Source organism: Pristiophorus japonicus, chromosome 14, assembly GCF_044704955.1.
Source record: "Pristiophorus japonicus isolate sPriJap1 chromosome 14, sPriJap1.hap1, whole genome shotgun sequence".
Classification (NCBI taxonomy): Eukaryota; Metazoa; Chordata; class Chondrichthyes; family Pristiophoridae; genus Pristiophorus; species Pristiophorus japonicus.
Genome location: NC_091990.1, coordinates 20,900,769 through 20,918,675, shown reverse-complemented (window position 1 = coordinate 20,918,675; position 17,907 = coordinate 20,900,769). Strand labels below are relative to the sequence as shown.

The following is a 17,907-nucleotide window of genomic DNA, read 5'->3' as shown; positions in this document are numbered from 1 at the left end:
AGTCATTCGGCTCCACTTCCCCGCCCACTTCCCATAACCCCTTATTCCCTTATCGTTTAAGAAACTGTCTATTTCTGTCTTAAATTTATTCAATGTCCCAGCTTCCACAGCTTTCTGAGGCAGCAAATTCCACAGATTTACAACCCTCTGAGAAGAAATTTCTCCTCATCTCAGTTTTAAATGTGCGGCCCCTTATTCTAAAATCATGCCCTCTAGTTCGAGTCTCCCCCATCAGTGGAAACATCCTCTCTGCATCCACCTTGTCAAGCACCCTCATAATCTTATACGTTTCGATAAGATCACCCCTCATTCTTCTGAATTCCAATGAGTAGAGGCCCAACCTACTCAACCTTTCCTCATAAGTCAACCCCCTCATCCCCGGCATCAATCTCGTGAACCTTCTCTGAACTGCCTCCAAAGCAAATATATCCTTTCGTAAATATGGAAACAAAAACTGCACGCAGTATTCCAGGTGTGGCCTCACCAATACCTTAATAACTGTAGCAAGACTTCCCTGCTTTTATACTCCATCCCCTTTGCAATGAAGGCCAAGATACCATTGGCCTTCCTGATTACTTGCTGTACCTGCATACTATCTGTTATGTCTATAGTGTACTTATGAATGACTCCACAAGGCAATGTGTTGTACTTGAACTGTAGTGACCTTGGTCCTTTATTCCAAACTCCAGAGTGCCGTGCAAACATGGTGTGCAGCCTTTTATACAGGGCCCTGCCACCAGGGCAGGAAACCTCTGGTCTCCACCAGTTGCACCCTCTAGTGGTGCCAGCATGTGTGCACGGTGTTAATCTTATTGATAGTACATCAGGTAAATAAGTCTCCATCTTATACAATGTCACAGTGACTACACATAGAGTACATCCATAGTCAGCATATACAATATCACTCTTCCCCCAAGTCCTTTGTGCTAATTACCTTTGCACTATGTGGTCTGGCTTAGCTCTCCCCAGACATAAGTACCAATAGCCCTTGCACCTTGGCTGTGCTTTGGCTTGGCCTTCTCCCTGTTAACCCCCAAGTCCTTTTGCCACAACGTTGGGTAGTGGTTATCAGTTTGGATGGTTCAGTGATGGGGTGGAGGTTACAATGGGCTCTGGGTGTGATCCATGTGTGTCCATGGCTAGATACATCCATTCCCTCCCTCACCCCCCCCCCCCCCCCCCCACACCCACAGTGAGATCATGCAGCTTACAGGCCCGTTACATTAACATACAGGATCAGACGCAGTGCAAGTACAAAGAAAGGAAGAAAATTTTTTTTTTCCAGTTTGTATCGTGACACCTGGGTTCAGTGGCTTCGTTACGTTTTATGGTCGTGCGCCAGGATTGGATAGATTGCATTCATGGTTTAGTCATGGTCAGTACTGAGGTAGCAGGTATGCGAGGACGCTAGTTCCAGAGCAACTGGACGGGGTCCTAGTCGTCTGATGGCGGCGCTGTACCCCCTGCTAGCGGGGTGGGCTTGGTTCGCTCCCCGAGTCAGGACTCGGGGGCCTTTGCCTTTACCTAGTGGTGGGCAGAGCCACAGATGTGTGTGGCCTCCCTGCTCCCTGTCCTCCTTTGAGGGCTGCAGAGTATTGGGAGCCTGGCTGTTCCAGGTCCCGTTTGGGGAACTCGTTGGTTCTGATCTTTCGCTCTCGGACATGGCCGAGGTAGCGACTGGGTCTGGGGGCTGCGCCGTCTCCACCCGGGTGGTGGGCAACGGCGGCCGACTGCGCGTCTTGGCACCGTTTTCGTTTCCCGGTCCGTGGCGAATGGTGCCATCAGGTGCCTGCAGTGTGGGATAGACCTGGGGCAGGGTATCCGGCTCTGCGCCATTACTCTCCCGAATTCGCTCGCTTGCTGCTCTAGGGGACACTCTATTCCCGACATCTCGCAACAACATTTTTCTCTTTATATTAGGACTGGTACCGACCTCTTGCAACAACATTCTGTTCTTTACAGTGCAGACATCTCGCAACAACATTCTGTTCACAATCTTAAATGGCTTGTTACATTGATTGCCATGCATACAATGTCTCTAAGTTCAGTTGGTTGCAGGTCTCCTTTAAGAGAACCCTGCTGGCTTTACCCAAATCGGATCCTTTGTTGGGCCCCACGTGCTGGTCCCTCAGCGCTGCACCTCGTGATGTTGCCGCGACCATCTTTGTTTTCAGCCTCGCTGCAGCAGGAACGCCATCTTGCCTCAGTCCTCGGGGTTGACTGCCTTGATCCTTCTCTCCCGCGATTCTGCCATAAACGCTGGAAGGGTGCCTGATAATTCGATTGTCCTCCCCAGGAGTCCTGCCACTGGAGCCGGGAAGGTATTGTTAAATCATTCCAGTCGAATCATTGCCACGCAGTCGTGATGGACGGTCTGTGCCTCAGGTGCTGCGCTGGTCTGTTCTCTGGTGCCTGGCCCAAGCGAAGGTGAGGTTTTGCTCTGCCTCTGAGCACAGGGGATATCGATTGCTGGAGTGAAGTGGTCTTCCCACTTCCATTGGATTTTCCCCATCCACCTTCTTCCGAGTAGCGTTGGACCATCACCTGCAACAATCCACAGAGGGAACTTATGCACCACGCCATTATGGATTACACTTACATCCGCACTACCAAGGACTGGGATCGGCTCCTTGGTGTAGGTGCGCAACTTTTCCTGTACTGGAACCAGCTCGGGTCATTTTTCATTCCACAACCTCTTGAAGGCATCCTGGCTCATCGCTGACTGGCTCACTCCCGTGTCCACTTCCATGAAGACTGGAACACTGTTTATCTCGACTTCCATCTTCACTGGAGGACAATCGGTGGAGCAGGTATACACTCCATACACTTCTTCTTCGGGCTGAGCTGCCTCTCTGGCCAAATCATCATACTCCCCGCTGGATTCAAAGTCATCTACCGACTCCTCTGCTAGACAGTGAGTCATATTCCTTTTATGCATGCGCTGGAAGTGGCCCTTCGTGTTACAGGCTTTGCATACATACTCTGCAAACCAACACTGGTGAGCCCTATGGTTTCCTCCGCAACGCCAGCATGCTGCTACTCGATTAGCACCCCTCGGCGGACTCTGAGTTCTGGAACCCTGAGGTCTGTGCTCTCTGCCCTGGGCAGAGCCACATTCTACAGTCTTGCCTGTGAAAGGCATCATTCTGTGTACAGTACTTGCGGGTCTGAGTCCACAGGCTGAATAATGTGCTTGGTGCTGCAGGTCGAGGTCATGAACGCCTGACTGATGCCGATGGCCTTCTGCAGGTTGACTGTGGTGTCGGCAGATAATAGCTTGTGAAGGTGGTCCTCGTGGCCAATTCCTATAACGAAGATGTCTCGCAATGCTTCGTTGAGGTGCGTGCCGAAATCACACGGTGCTGCAAGTCTCCTGAGGTCGGCAGCATATTTTGCAATCTCCTGGCCCTCAGGTCTGTGGTGTGTGTAGAATCTGTGCCTGGCCGTGAGGATGGTCTCCTTTGTTTTTAAATTGGTCGTGAATTAGTTCAGTCAGCTCATCGTATGTCTTATCCTTTGCCTTCATGAGTGCCAGCAAACCCCTGACGAGACGGTAGACCTCGGGCCCACAACTGGTCAGCAGTATAGCCTTGCGCTTCTTCGCCGATGCGTCCATCTCCCCCGCCAGGTCGTTTGCCATGAAATATTGCTCGAGTCTTTCCGTGAAGGCATCCCAATCATCATCCTCGGCAAAGTCTTTTTAGTGTGCCAAAGGTAGTCATGATCGCGTGCAAGTCCTTATTCTTGTCGCTAGTTGTTATGTCTATAGTGTATTTATAAATGATTCCACAAGGCAATGTGTTGTACTTGAACTGTAGTGATCTTGGTCCTTTATTCCAAACTCCAGAGTTCCATGCAAGCATGGTGTGCAGCCTTTTATACAGGGCCCTGCCACCAGGGCAGGAAACCCCCGGTCTCTACCAGTTGCACCCTCTAGTGGTGCCAGCATGTATGTGCACGGTGTGAACCTTACTGATAGTACATCAGGTAAACAAGTCTCCATCTTATACAATCTCACAGTGACTACACATAGAGTACATCCATAGTCAGCATATACAACAATATCCTTTTGTGTTTCCTGCACAAGTACCCTCAGGTCCCACTGTATTGCAGCACTTTGCAATCTTTCTCCATTTAAATAATAACTTGCTCTTTGATTTTTTTCTGCCAAGATGCATGACCTCACACTTTCCAACATTATACTCCATCTGCCAAATTTTTCCCCACTCACTTAGCCTGTCTATTCCTTTTGCAAATTTTTTGTGTCCTCCTCACAACGTTGCTTTTCCTCCCACCTTTGTATCATCAGCAAACTTGGCTACGTTACACTCAGTCCCTTCTTCCAAGTTGTTAATATAGATTGTAAATAGTTGGGGTCCCAGCACTGATCCCTGCGGCACCACACTAGTTACTGGTTGCCAACCAGAGAATGAACCGTTTATCCTGACTCTCTGTGTTCTGTTAGTTAGCCAATCCTCTATCCATGCTAATATATTATACCCAACCCCGTGAACTTTTATCTTGTGCAGTAACCTTTTATGTGGCACCTTGTCAAATGCCTTCTGGAAGTCCAAATACACCACATCCACTGGTTCCCCTTTAATCCACCCTGTTCGTTACATCCTCAAAGAACTCCAGCAAATTTGTCAAACATGACTTCCCCTTCATAAATCCATGCTGACTCTGCCTGACCGAATTTTGCTTTTCCAAATGTCCTGTTACTGCTTCTTTAATAATGGACTCCAACATCTTCCCAACCACAGATGTTAGGCTAACTGGTCTATAGTTTGCTGGTTTTCTTGTGCAAATTATGAGTGAGATGCACAGAGACCGAGGCAGCTGTTGAAAACTCTTGACCAAGTGAAACATGAAGAGGAGGAGGTACAAAAGGGATAGGACTGGGCCCAGCCCAGGCACAGTCCTCTACGTGTTGAGTCCCGATCTTTTGACCAACTTGTAGTGACATAGCAGTTTCACCGTGGAGAAACATCCAATGGCACTACAGAGACGTAAATGGATTGAAACATAGAAACATAGAAATTTACAGCGCAGAAGAGGTCATTTCGGCCCATCGTGTTCGCACCGGCTGACAAAGAGCCACACAGCCCTCGGTCAGCAGCTTTTGAAGGTTACATATAAACCTATGAACAATGGCAGAAAGGTAAAGAGCACCCAGCCCAACCAGTCCGCCCACACAACTGCGACACCCCTTACACCGAAACATTCTACACTCCACCCCAACCAGAGCCATGTGATCTCCTGGGAGAGGCAAAAGACAGATAAAAACCCAGGCCAATTGTGGAAAAAAAAAAAAAAATCTGGGATAATTCCTTTCCAACCCATCCAGGCGATCGAACCTAATCCAGGAGATCACTCTGGCCGTATTCGATTTCCTGCAGTACTTACCATCATATCTGTGCCAGCCAACAAGAGGTTATCCAGTCTAATCCCACTGACCAGCTCAAGAAGGAGATATTGGGAGGGTGACCAAGAGCTTGTTTAAAGAGGTTGGTTTTAAGAAAGGCCTTAAAGGAGGATAGAAAGCAGAGCGGCTTAGGGAGGGAATTCCCGAGCATTGCTGAAGGCACGGCCACCAATAGTGGGGTGAAAGGAGTGGGTGTTCAATACGCCAGAGTAAGGTTTGGGTGACAGGTGGGCACGGGTGGAGGCAAGCAATGCAGCCTCTGTGATGAAAAGGATAATAGGTTGCAAACAGTCTGGTTCAGCCCAAGATGGTAGGCGGGATGGGAGTGGAGTCAGTGGTGAGGGCTTGGCGATCATGGCGGGGTCTGAAGAAGTTGGCTTTGGTCTTTCCAATCTGTAGCTGGAGGAAATTGCTACACATGCAATTTCATGGACATCTGATAAAGAGTCTGACATCACCAAGGTGGTGGAGGGGTTGAGAGAGATGGAGCTGTGTGTCATCCGTGAACATGTGGAAGCTGAGCCCATGTCAGTGGGCGATGCCACTGGGGGGCAGTATGTACATAATGATGATGAGGAGGAGGCCAAGGAACGCCGGGATCATTAATGGTTGAATGTTGCAGTGGGTGGGGCTTGGGGGGTTGGGGGGTGGGTAGCTGTAATTTGTTCTGGATGGAAGGGATAGAATGGGCTGAATGACCTGTCATTCATTTTTATCTTGTGATTAGACACTCAAGGAATTTGAGACACATCTAGAGCTCTCTGTCCATGCAGCTTGTCCATGTATCCCCTCCCACCAATTATTTAAATTTTGAAATCTTTCTGTTTTATGGATATGTTTGATATTTATGTGCATCCCATTTAAGGCTCATTCTTAACGTTGCACGAGTTGTATTTAGTTGTGCCTTCCCTCTATGATTCTGCTGCGGGCTGCCCTGGCGAGGTGGGGTTGCTGCTCAGTTCTACTTCCCATGTTCGATTTCCAACGTTTGTTTCTGTGTTTTTAGGAATGTTTGAATCGGAAAAATTCCGGCTATAGCATACACCCGCTCCCAGGAAACCGCCTGTACGGCACGGAAAAATCCGGCTTTCTGTACAAAAAGAGCGATGGGTAAGAAATGGGAAGAGCCTCCGAGATCCCAGCATGGTGTGTGTCTGTCCCTTTTCGACCGTTCTCGTTCGAGCAGAGAAGTTTAAAAGGGAGATTTGATCGAGGTGCTCAACGTCATGAGGGCTTTTGACAGAGCAGATAAGGAGAAACTATTTCCAGTGGCAGGAGGGTTGGTAACCAGAGGACACAGATTTAAGGTAATTGGCAAAAGAACCAGGAGTGAGATGAGGGGCAGCGAGTTGTTATGATCTGGAATACACTGCCTGAAAGGTTGGTGGAAGCAGATTCAATAGTAACTTTCAAAAGAGAATTGGATAAATACTTGAAAAGGAAAATTTTGCGGGGCTGTGGGGAAAGAGCGGGGGAGTGGGACTAACTGGATAGCACTTTCAAAGAGCCGGCACAGGCACGATGGGCTGAGTGTCCGCCTTCTATGATCTTTTCACCATACCCCTTAAACCTTTCCTTGGTCCATAAAGACATCCAGTTGTTTCTTGAATCCACTTGTATTTCTTTCAATGGCCATTCCTTAACTTAATCCACAACCCTTCTCGCCCTTTTAAATGGGGTTTTCCTGATTACTCCACATTCCCCATTTTTAACCGATGTCCTCTGGTATAGGGAACCCTTCACCATTGTGTATTTCCCTGGATGAACATTGCCAATTCCATTCGTACGGATGAATTTTCGCTCTTGCCACTGGACGGAAAACGGTCAGTAACAGATGGACCACCGTTTTACACCCCGGCTGATTTTCATTTCCAGGGACGGTCATGGGGCCATTACAGAGTTATCCCTTTTCCAACAAGTAGAACTTCTTTCGTAACTTGGATTCTCAGCAGCTCCTGAAGCGCTGGTGACCACCTTTTGCGGCAGCCAGCAGGTGGAGCTGATCCTACAGCGCAGGTTCCCAGTTGGCACCTTTGTGAAGACCTGCTGCAGCCTTGGAGGATAGGATGGCAGCGAGACAGAGTTATGAATTCTGACTCCCATTCATGGTTCAAGTTGCTTCTCCCAGTGCTCTGAAACCCATTCTTGTATTATGAAACGGGAACCGTTTTTGGACCTGATGCGGTAAAATGAAAGGTCTGTGAAAATGCACAGTCCGCTCCGCCCCCTGTCAGTTGAACTCAATTGTAAATCTGTTGTTTCTGGTGCAAATGCTGCTCTCTCTTTCTCAACTGTCAGGATCCGAAGAGTGTGGCAGAAGAGGAAATGTGGAGTTAAATACGGTTACCTTACGATATCGCACAGTACGGTAAGTAAACCTTATGATGTCGCACAGTAGCACGAGTAAACCTTATGATATCGGACAGTGCAGTAAGTAAAGCACTTACTGCCAAGGTTTTTCTTTTGCAGTTTGTTATTGACACCGCTATTGAATGTACAATGAAATTCCTCCCATAACCTGACACTAAAGGGTTCCTGTATCGATGAAAGTGGCTGGTGGTTCCAGCTGTGTGTGCGGCCCTGTTCCAGGCAATGACTTGTGCTCCTGTCGCTTCACATCAGGACATTTTCCCAGTGAGTAGCTGAGCCCACACAGACCGGGAACGCCATGGGTTTGATCCCGGTCTGTATGCGTTAGCCGATCTGAGTGGGATTGTTGGGGCATATTCTGAGCACTCCCACATACAGAGAGAGGTGACAACAAATCTGACAAGGTTCCTGATACGTCCTTACTACACAGTATAAATGCACACGAGGCCCATGCTTGAGAGAAGGTCAGTCTGTGACCTGTCCTTTATTCCTTAGCACTCAAGTGATGAAGGTGGGTGGAGCTTCCCCTTTTATACCTGAAGGTCCAGGTTAGGAGTGTCTCCCACCTAGTGGTCATTGTTCTCACAGTGTACAACTTAGGTCAGTTTATACATGGGTTACAATGCTGGTTGAATACATGACATCACCTCCCCCCCCCAAAGTCTTATTGGGATCACAGGTTGAGTCTCTCTGGTGGTTTACGCTCCCTTGTAGAGCGCCTGAGTTGGGGCTCCGGTTGTTGGGCGCTGGCCTGAGTGTCTGCTGTTTGCGGTGCCTCAGGCCTGTCCGGACTGCTCACAGTGACTGGGCTCTCCTCCCTTTGGTTCCGGTGTTCGGTCACCTGTGGTGGAGTGAACTCTACATCGTGTTCTTCCTCTGCTTCTTCTATGGGGTTGCTGAATCTCCTTTTTGTTTGATCCACGTGTTTGCGGCAGATTTGTCCATTGGTAAGTTTAACTACCAGAATCCTATTTCCTTCTTTGGCAATCACAGTGCCTGCGAGCCATTTGGGCCCTGCAGCGTAGTTGAGGACAAAAACAGGATCATTTACATCAATACATCGTGCCCTCGCATTCCTGTCATGGTAGTCATATTGTGGCTGGCGCCTGCTCTCGACAATTTCTTTCATGGTGGGGTGTATAAAGGATAGCCGGGTTTTGAGTGTCCTTTTCATTAGCAGCTCTGCGGTTGGAACCCCTGTGAGCGAGTGTGGTCGGGATCTATAGGCCAACAGGAGGTGTGATAAGCGGCATTGTAGGGAACCCCCTTGGATTCTGAGCATCCCCTATTTGATTATCTGCACTGCTCGTTCTGCCTGGCCATTTGAGGCCGGCTTGAACGGTGCTGTTCTGACATGGTTGATTCCATTGCCTGCCATGAAGTCCTGGAATTCAGTACTTGTGAAGCATGTATTGTCACTGACCAAGATGTCCGGTAGACCATGGGTGGCAAACATTGCCCGTAGATTTTCTACCGTGGCAGAGGATGTGCTTGAATTTAAAATGTCACACTCGATCCATTTGGAGTAGGCATTTACTACAACCAAAAACATTTTTCCCATGAAAGGACCTGCATAGTCCACATAGATGCGTGACCAAGGCTTGGCGGGCCATGGCCAGGGGCTAAGGGGGGCTTCCCTGGGCGCATTGCCCAGCTGGGCACACGTGTTGCACCTGCGAACACAAAGTTCCAGATCTGCGTCTATCCCTGGCCACCAAACGTGTGACCTGGCAATTGCCTTCATCATGACAATGCCCGGGTGCTCATTGTGGAGTTCTCTGATGAACACCGCTCTGCCCATCTGGGGCATGACTACGCGGTTTCCCCACAGTAGGCAATCGGCCTGAATCCAGAGTTCATCCCTGCGCCTGTGAAATGGTTTAAATTCCTCAGGGCATGCCCTGTACGTGGCTGCCCAGTCCCCATTCAGGACACATTTCTTGACCAGAGACAATAGCGGGTCTCTATTTGTCCAGACTTTAATCTGACGGGCTGTCACGGGTGAACCTTTGCTTCCGAAAGCTTCAACAGCCATGACCATCTCAGCAGCATGCTCGGTAGCCCCCTCAGTGGTGGCTAGTGGGAGCCTGCTGAGTGCATTGGCGCAGTTTTCGGTGCCTGGTCTGTGCCGAATTGTGTAGTCATAGGTGGCTAACGTAAGTGCCAACCTCTGTATGCGGGCCGATGTGTTTGCATTTATGGCCTTGTTGTCGGCCAAAAGGGACGTTAGGGGTTTGTGATCTGTCTCCAGCTCAAATTTCCTGCCAAACAGGTACTGGTGCATTTTTTTTCCGCATATACACATGCGAGCGCCTCCTTTTCTACCATCCCGTAGCCCCTTTCTGCCTGGGACAGACGTCTGGAGGCATAAGCTACCGACTGTAACTGACCATTGGCATTGACATGCTGCAACACACCCGACACCATAGGACGACGCATCGCACGTTAACACAAGTTCTTACATGGGTCATATAGCGTTAACAGATTGTTGGAACATAACAAATTGCGTGCTCTATTAAAAGCCCTTTCCTGGCTGTCCCCCCAGACCCATTCGCGACCTTTGCGTAGGAGCACGTGTAGCGGCTCTAGCAGCGTGCTCAATTTGGGAAGAAAGTTACCAAAATAGTTCAGGAGCCCCAGGAACGAACGCAGCTCCGTCGTGTTACGGGGTCTGGGTGCTCTCTGGATCGCTTCCGCCTTGGACGCAGTAGGGCTGATCCCGTCTGCTGCTACCCTCATCCCCAGGAATTCTACCTCTAGAGCTAGGAAGACGCACTTTGCCTTTTTCAGTCGCAGCCCTACCCGGTTCAGTCTGCGTAGCATCTCCTCCAGGTTGTGGAGGTGTTCGGTGTTCTTCAGTATCGTAACCCGTAATGAGGATGTCGTCCTGAAAAACCACCGTCCTTGGAATCGACTTGAGGAGGCTTTCCATATTTCGTTGGAAGATCGTGGCGGCCGAGCGAATCCCGAACGGACATCTGTTGTACTCAAACAACCTCTTGTGTGTCGTGATGGTGGTCAGCTTCTTCGACTCACTCGCTAGCTCCTGGGTCATGTAAGCTGAGGTCAGGTCCAATTTTGAAAAAAGTTTGCCACCGGATAGCGTCGCAAAGAGGTCCTCCGCTCTCGGTAGCGGGTACTGGTCTTGGAGTGACACCCGATTGATGGTGGCCTTGTAATCGCCACATATCCTGACCGACCCATCTGCCTTGAGCACCGGCACAATCGGGCTCGCCCAGTCACTGAATTCGACTGGCCAGATGATGCCTTCCCTCAACAGGCGGTCCAATTCGCCTTCTATCTTTTCCCGCATCACGTACGGCACCGCTCTGGCCTTGTGGTGTACTGGTCTGGCGTCCGGGTTTATGTGAATCACTACCTTGGCCCCCTTGAAAGTGCCGATGCCGGGTTGAAATAATGAGTCAAATTTGTCCAGGATCTGTGAGCATGATACTCACTCCACAGAGGAAATTGCATTGACATCGTCCCATTTCCAGTTCATGACAGCAAGCCAACTCCTCCCCAGTAGTGCGGGACCGTCCCCTGGGACAATCCAGAGTGGCAACCTGTTCTCCGAATCTTTCTGGGTCACGACTACCGTGGCGCTGCCTAGCACCGGAATGATCTGCTTTGTGTAAGTCCGTAGCTGTGTGTCAATCGGCGATAATTTTGGCCTCCTGGCCTTGGACGCCCACAACTTTTCGAACTGTTTGATACCCATCAGGGACTGGCTGGCCCCTGTGTCTAGCTCCATTGATACTGGGATGCCATTGAGGAGCACTTTCATCATTATCGGTGGCGTCCTGGTGTATGAACTGTATACGTGCTCCACATGAACTCGCTGAACTTCAGCTTCCAGCGATTTCCCCCAGCGTTCATTTCTGCAATTTCTGCAGGTATTTTGCTCATCTCTGCAAACTCCGGCTGAGTGTTAATATTGAGCAGCCCACACTGGAAGGGGGGGGGGTGTGTGCGCATGTGTGCGTGTGTGTGTGGCATGGCTGTGATGTACTCCATGGTCAAATAACCTGCAGATATTCATTGTCAAAGCTCAGACCTGAATAGTGGCGGCTTGGGTAAGTTGTGCCCCAGTAAGGAGCAGGGACAACTGGCAGGAGGGATTTCCCCACAATCCACTGCAATGTGGCATTTGCCCATTTTTCTCACTTGTTGAATTGTTTGGGTGGGGGTATCCCAAGTGTACCCGTTTGTGGGTGAGGGGAGGGAGGAGAGTGACCCGTTGGGATATGCCTAAGGGCTATGCAGCCTTTGCGATATAATCTGGAGGAAGAAAGACTTATAAGAACATAAGAAATAGGAACAGGAATAGGCCATACGGCCCCTCAAGTCTGCTCTGCCATTCAATAAGATCATGGCTGATCTGATCATGGACTCAGCTCCACTTTCCCGCCCGCTCCCCATAACCACTTATCCCCTTATCATTTAAGAAACTGTCTATTTCTGTCTTAAATTTATTCAATGTCCCAGCTTCCACAGCTCTCTGAGGCAGCGAATTCCACAGATTTACAACCCTCTGAGAGAAGTAATTTCTCCTCACCTCAGTTTTAAATGGGCGGCCCCTTATTCTAAGATCATGCCCTCTCGTTCTAGTCTCCCCCATCAGTGGAAACATGCTCTCCACATCCACCTTGTCAAGTACACTCATAATCTTATACGTTTCATAGAAACATAGAAAATAGGTGCAGGAGTAGGCCATTCGGCCCTTCTAGCCTGCACCGCCATTCAATGAGTTCATGGCTGAACATGCAACTTCAGTACCCCATTCCTGCTTTCTCGCCATACCCCTTGATCCCCCTAGTAGTAAGGACTTCATCATCTAACTCCTTTTGAATATATGTAGTGAATTGGCCTCAACAACTTTCTGTGGTAGAGAATTCCACAGGTTCACCACTCTCTGGGTAAGATCTGGTTTCGATAAGATCACCTCTCATTCTTCTGAATTCCAATGAGAGGCCCAACCTACTCAACCTTTCCTCATAAGTCAACCCCCTCATCCCCGGAATCAACCTAGAGAACCTTCTCTGAACTGCCTCCAAAGCAAGTATATCCTTTCGTAAATATGGAAACCAAAACTGCACATAGTACTCCAGGTGTGGCCTCACCAATACCTTGTACAGGTTGAGCGTCCGAAATCCGGAAACCGCGGGACTGAGGCCGTTCCGGATTCCTGGTATTTCTGGATTTTGGAACGTTTTTGCCTGGGCTGAGGTAGATGGGGTCTGGCAGCCGAGGTAAGGGGGGGAGCAAAGTCGGGGCGGGTGAAGTGGTGGCGAAGTCGGCCCGGAAGTCAGGCCGCCGAGGGCCGGGGTGAGGTCGGGCCGTGGCGGGCTGCCGAGGGCCGGGGCGAAGTCTGGGCGAGCGGAGTCAGGCCGCCGAGGCGGGGAGAATCCGGATTTCAGAACATTTTCCGATTTCCGGATGACCTTGCCACGGATCGGCCCGGTGTCCGGATTCCCGAACATTCCGAATTTTGGAACTCCGGATTGCGGACGCTCAACCTGTATAGCTGTAGCAAGATTTCCCTGCTTTTTATACTCCATCCCCTTTGCATTTATATAGCGCCTTTCACAACCTCGGAATGTCCCAAAGCACTTTACAGCCAATGAAGTACTTTTGAACATGGTTATGTCAGTAAAGTGGCAGCCAATTTGCGTACAGCAAGTTCCCACAAATCAGCAATGTGATTTATTTTTCATCTATTTTTAGAGATGTTGATTGAATTCAATTGCTCCGTGCCCTAAAGACATTGGAAGTGAAATATTCAGTTTTTTTTTTAAATAAACAAGTCTGCGGCGAGACAGTGGCCTCTTCACATGGGGAAGAGTTTTAAGGAACTTTTCCTTGTTGGCTCTGTGTTATTGCTGACTGTTCCTGTTCTGTATTTCTCATTTTTCTTTTGGCAATCTTGTTCAGATCAACAGACCTCCGGCCAAACTCAACCTGCTGACCTGCCAGGTGAAGCCAAACCTAGAGGAAAAAAAATGCTTTGATCTTATAACACGTAAGTGGGATTAATGCACGGCATGTAATGTGGTAAAAAAAGATCTAGCGTTTTATATAGCACCTTTTCAGGACCTCGGGATGTCTCAAAGTACTTTGCAGCCAATGTAGTACTTTTGAAGTGTAGGCGCTTATGTAGGAAACGTGACAGCAAATTAGCGCACAGCAAGCTCCCATAAACAGCAAGGAGATAAATCACCAGTTAGTTGATTGAGGGATAAATATTGGCCCAGGACATTGGGAAGAACTCCCCTATCCTTTTTCAAATAGTGCCATAGAATCTTTTGTATCACCTGAGAGGATAGATGAGGTATCCGTTTAACATCTCATCTGAAATACGGCACATCTGACAGTGCAGCGCTCCCTCCCTCAGTACTGTGCTGGGAGTGTCGGCCTGATGCTCGGATTTGCAAGATTTGAGTTGAAGCTGTGCCGCTGTCCTTTAACCCCTGGCATCTCTTATTTCTGTGCAGATAATCGAACGTACCACTTCCAGGCTGAAGACGAGCAAGAATGTCAAGTGTGAGTAAAAGGGTGGTTTGTGTATGACATTGCACGCTGTGCACAGTGGAACCCCTGTCATTTGGCATGTTGCCATGTTGGAGTGTAGGAGGGCAGGAAGTCAAAGGCAGCCATTGCTAATTTGTTGAGTTTCGGATTATCGCTGCTGAGAAGACTGGGCACAATCCTATGCCGAGCGAGCGTGGTATCTACAATTTAGGGCTTTATGCATTGACCAACTGGGCCATTTTCTGTGAGTGAAGCCACAAAGTAGTTACAGTACAGAAACAGGCCATTCGGTCCAGCGGGTTCGTGCCAGTGTTTATGCTCCACACGAGCCTCCTCCCGCCCCTCATCATCAAACCCCATCAACATATCCCTCTATTCCTTTCTCCCTCATGTATTTATCTAGCTTCCCCTTAAATGCATCTCTGCTATTTGCCTCAACTACTCCTTAGGGTAGCGAGTTCCACATTCTAACCACTCACTGAAACATAGAAACATAGAAAAAAGGTGCAGGAGTAGGCCATTCAGTCCTTCGAGCCTGCACCGCCATTCAATGAGTTCATGGCTGAACATGCAACTTCAGTACCCCATTCCTACTTTCTCGCCATACCCCTTGATCCCCCTAGTAGTATGGACTACATCTAACTCCTTTTTGAATATATTTAGTGAATTGGCCTCAACAACTTTCTGTGGTAGAGAATTCCACAGGTTCACCACTCTCTGGGTGAAGAAGTTTCTCCTCATCTCGGTCCGAAATGGCTTACCCCTTATCCTCAGACTGTGACCTCTGGTTCTGGACTTCCCCAACATTGGGAACATTCTTCCTGCATCTAACCTGCATAAACCCGTCAGAATTTTAACCGTTTCTATGAGATCCCCTCTCATTCTTCTGAACTCCAGTGAATACAAGCCCAGTTGATCCAATCTTTCTTGATATGTCAGTCTCGCCATCCCGGGAATCAGTCTGGTGAACCTTCGCTGCACTCCCTCAATAGCAAGAATGTCCTTCCTCAAGTTAGGAGACCAAAACTGAACACAATATTCCAGGTGTGGCCTCACCAAGGCCCTGTACAACTGGGTAAAGAAGTTTCTCCTGAATTCCCTATTGGATTTATTAGTGACTATCTTGTATTCATGGCCCCCAGTTCTGGTCTCCCCCACAAGTGGGAACATCTTCTCTACCTCTGCCCTATGAAACCCTTTCATAATTTTAAAGATTCTCTCAGCCTTCTCTTTACTAGAGAAAAGAGCCCCAGCCTATTCAATCTTTCCTGATGGGTATAACCTCTCAGTCCTGGTATCATTCTAGTCAATCTTTTTTGCACCTTCTCCAGTGCCTCGACATCCTTTTTGTAATATGGAGACCAGAACTGTGCATAGCTGGTTTTTAATTCTGTGTATCATGGCAGAAAGAAAACCAATGGAAAGGGCTTACATTTATATAGCGCCTTTCACAACCTCAGGAAATCCCAAAGTGCTTTACAGCTAATGAAGTACTTTGATGTGGAGTCACTGTTATAATGTCACCAATTTGCGCACAACAAGCTTCCACAAATAGCGAAGAGATAAATAAGTAGGAATAAACGGGCCATTTTCAGAATGGCATGCAGTGATTAGTGGGGTACTGCAAGGTTCAGTGCTGGGACCCCAGCTATTTACAATATACATTAATGACTTAGATGAAGGAATTGAATGTAATATCTCCAAGTTTGCAGATGACACTAAGCTGGGTAGCAGTGTGAGCTGTGAGGGGGATGTATAAGAGGCTGCATGGTGATTTGGACAGGTTAGGTGAGTGGGCAAATGCATGGCAGATGCAGTATAATGTAGATAAATGTGAGGTTATCCACTTTGGTGGCAAAAACAGGAAGGCAGAATATTATCTGAATGGTGACCTATTAGGAAAAGGGGAGGTGCAACGAGACCTGGGTGTCATGGTACATCAGTCATTGAAAGTTGGCATGCAAGTACAGCAGGCGGTGAAGAAGGCAAATGGCATGTTGGCCTTCATAGCGAGGGGATTTGAGTATAGGAGCAGGGAGGTCTTACTGCAGTTGTACAGGGCCTTGGTGAAGCCACACCTTGAATATTGTGTGCAGCTTTGGTCTCCTAATCTGAGGAAGGACATTCTTGCTATTGAGGGAGTGCAGCGAAGATTCACCAGACTGATTCCCGGGATGGCAGGACTGAACTATGAAGAAAGATTGGATCGACTAGGCTTGTATTCACTGGAATTTAGAAGAATGAGAGGGGACCTCATGGAAACATATAAAATTCTGACAGTATTGGACAGGTTAGACGCAGGAAGAATGTTCCCAATGTTGGGGAAGTCCAGAACCAGGGGTCACAGTCTAAGGATAAGGGGTAAGCCATTTAGGACCGAGATGAGGGGAAACTTCTTCACTCAGAGAATTGTTAACCTGTGGAATTCTCTACCACAGAAAGTTGTTGAGGCCAGTTCGTTAGATATATTCAAAAGGGAGTTAGATGTGACCCTTACGGCTAAAGGGATCAAGGGGTATGGAGAGAAAGCAGGGATGGGGTACTGAAGTTGCATGATCAGCCATGATCATATTGAATGGTGGTGCAGGCTCGAAGGGCCAAATGGCCTGCACCTGCACCTACTTTCTATGTTTCTATAATCTGTTTTAGTGATGTTGGTTGAAGGATAAATATTTGCCAGAACTTCCTGCTCTTCCAATAGTGCCGTAGCATTTTTAATGTCCTCCTGAGAGGTTTAAACATCTCATTTGAAGGGCTGCACCTCCGAAAGTGCAGCACCCCCTCAGTACTGCACTGGGAGTGTCAGCCTAGATTGTTGTGATCAAATCTCTGCAGTGGGACTTGAACCCACAGCCTTCTGCCACCCATAGCCAATACGTTACGGGCAGAACTATTTCACCGTTGCTGCGTGTGGAGTGAGGGCAAATTTGTAGTTGGCTATGATTGATGAACTATTTAAATGCTTACTGGCACTGAACTACAGGTATATCCAACAAGGTTACTGGAGTGGCTTGACATGGTATTGATCGCGTCTAAGCAATTCCCAAGCAGTGTTGCCCCTAAGGTGTGTGTGGCCGATCGATGGTCAGGTCCCGCGCAGGCCGCTCGCGAGTCGCTGGAAGAGATACCGTGCAGCAAATTTAAAGGGACCATGTATGAAACACAAAATTAGAGGGAACATGGGTCCCAAGAGTTGATGGCCTGTGTATGTGTTCTTGTGCTTTCAGGTGGGTCTCTGTGTTGCAGAACAGCAAAGAGGAGGCACTCAACAATGCCTTTAAAGGAGACATTAGCAACGGCAGCAATGACACGGTGCAGGAACTGACCAAAGCGGTCATCGCTGAGGTCAAAGGGATGGCAGGAAATGAGGTGTGCTGCGACTGTGGGGCAGCAGGTGAGTGTCTCCTATCGGGAGCCTATCTGCCCCATTTTGGCATGGGGTGGGTGGGATTACTCACTTTCATTAATGCCAGTAGACCCCCATTCCCCAATGCAGGCTCCTGCTTTGGGGTTTTTGTTGGGGAATGGAGGGTGTAGGTTGATGGTTTTCTGCTTGCACCACATTGTTTGAACACTAGGGG

The 17,907-nt window shown here is 48.6% G+C and overlaps 1 protein-coding gene across 5 annotated transcripts in view; it reads left to right on the top strand.

Moving 5' to 3' along the window:
• LOC139279771 (arf-GAP with SH3 domain, ANK repeat and PH domain-containing protein 2-like) overlaps nt 1-17,907 on the top strand; it is a 102,906-nt gene that overhangs the window by 54,544 nt on the left and 30,455 nt on the right. For all 5 annotated transcript variants that reach the window (XM_070898977.1, XM_070898974.1, XM_070898973.1 and 2 more), the window contains exons 10-14: nt 6,432-6,535; nt 7,724-7,793; nt 13,730-13,817; nt 14,290-14,338; nt 17,554-17,720. In XM_070898977.1, the coding sequence (XP_070755078.1) occupies nt 6,432-6,535; nt 7,724-7,793; nt 13,730-13,817; nt 14,290-14,338; nt 17,554-17,720 (478 nt within the window). The remainder of the gene's footprint in view (nt 1-6,431; nt 6,536-7,723; nt 7,794-13,729; nt 13,818-14,289; nt 14,339-17,553; nt 17,721-17,907) is intronic.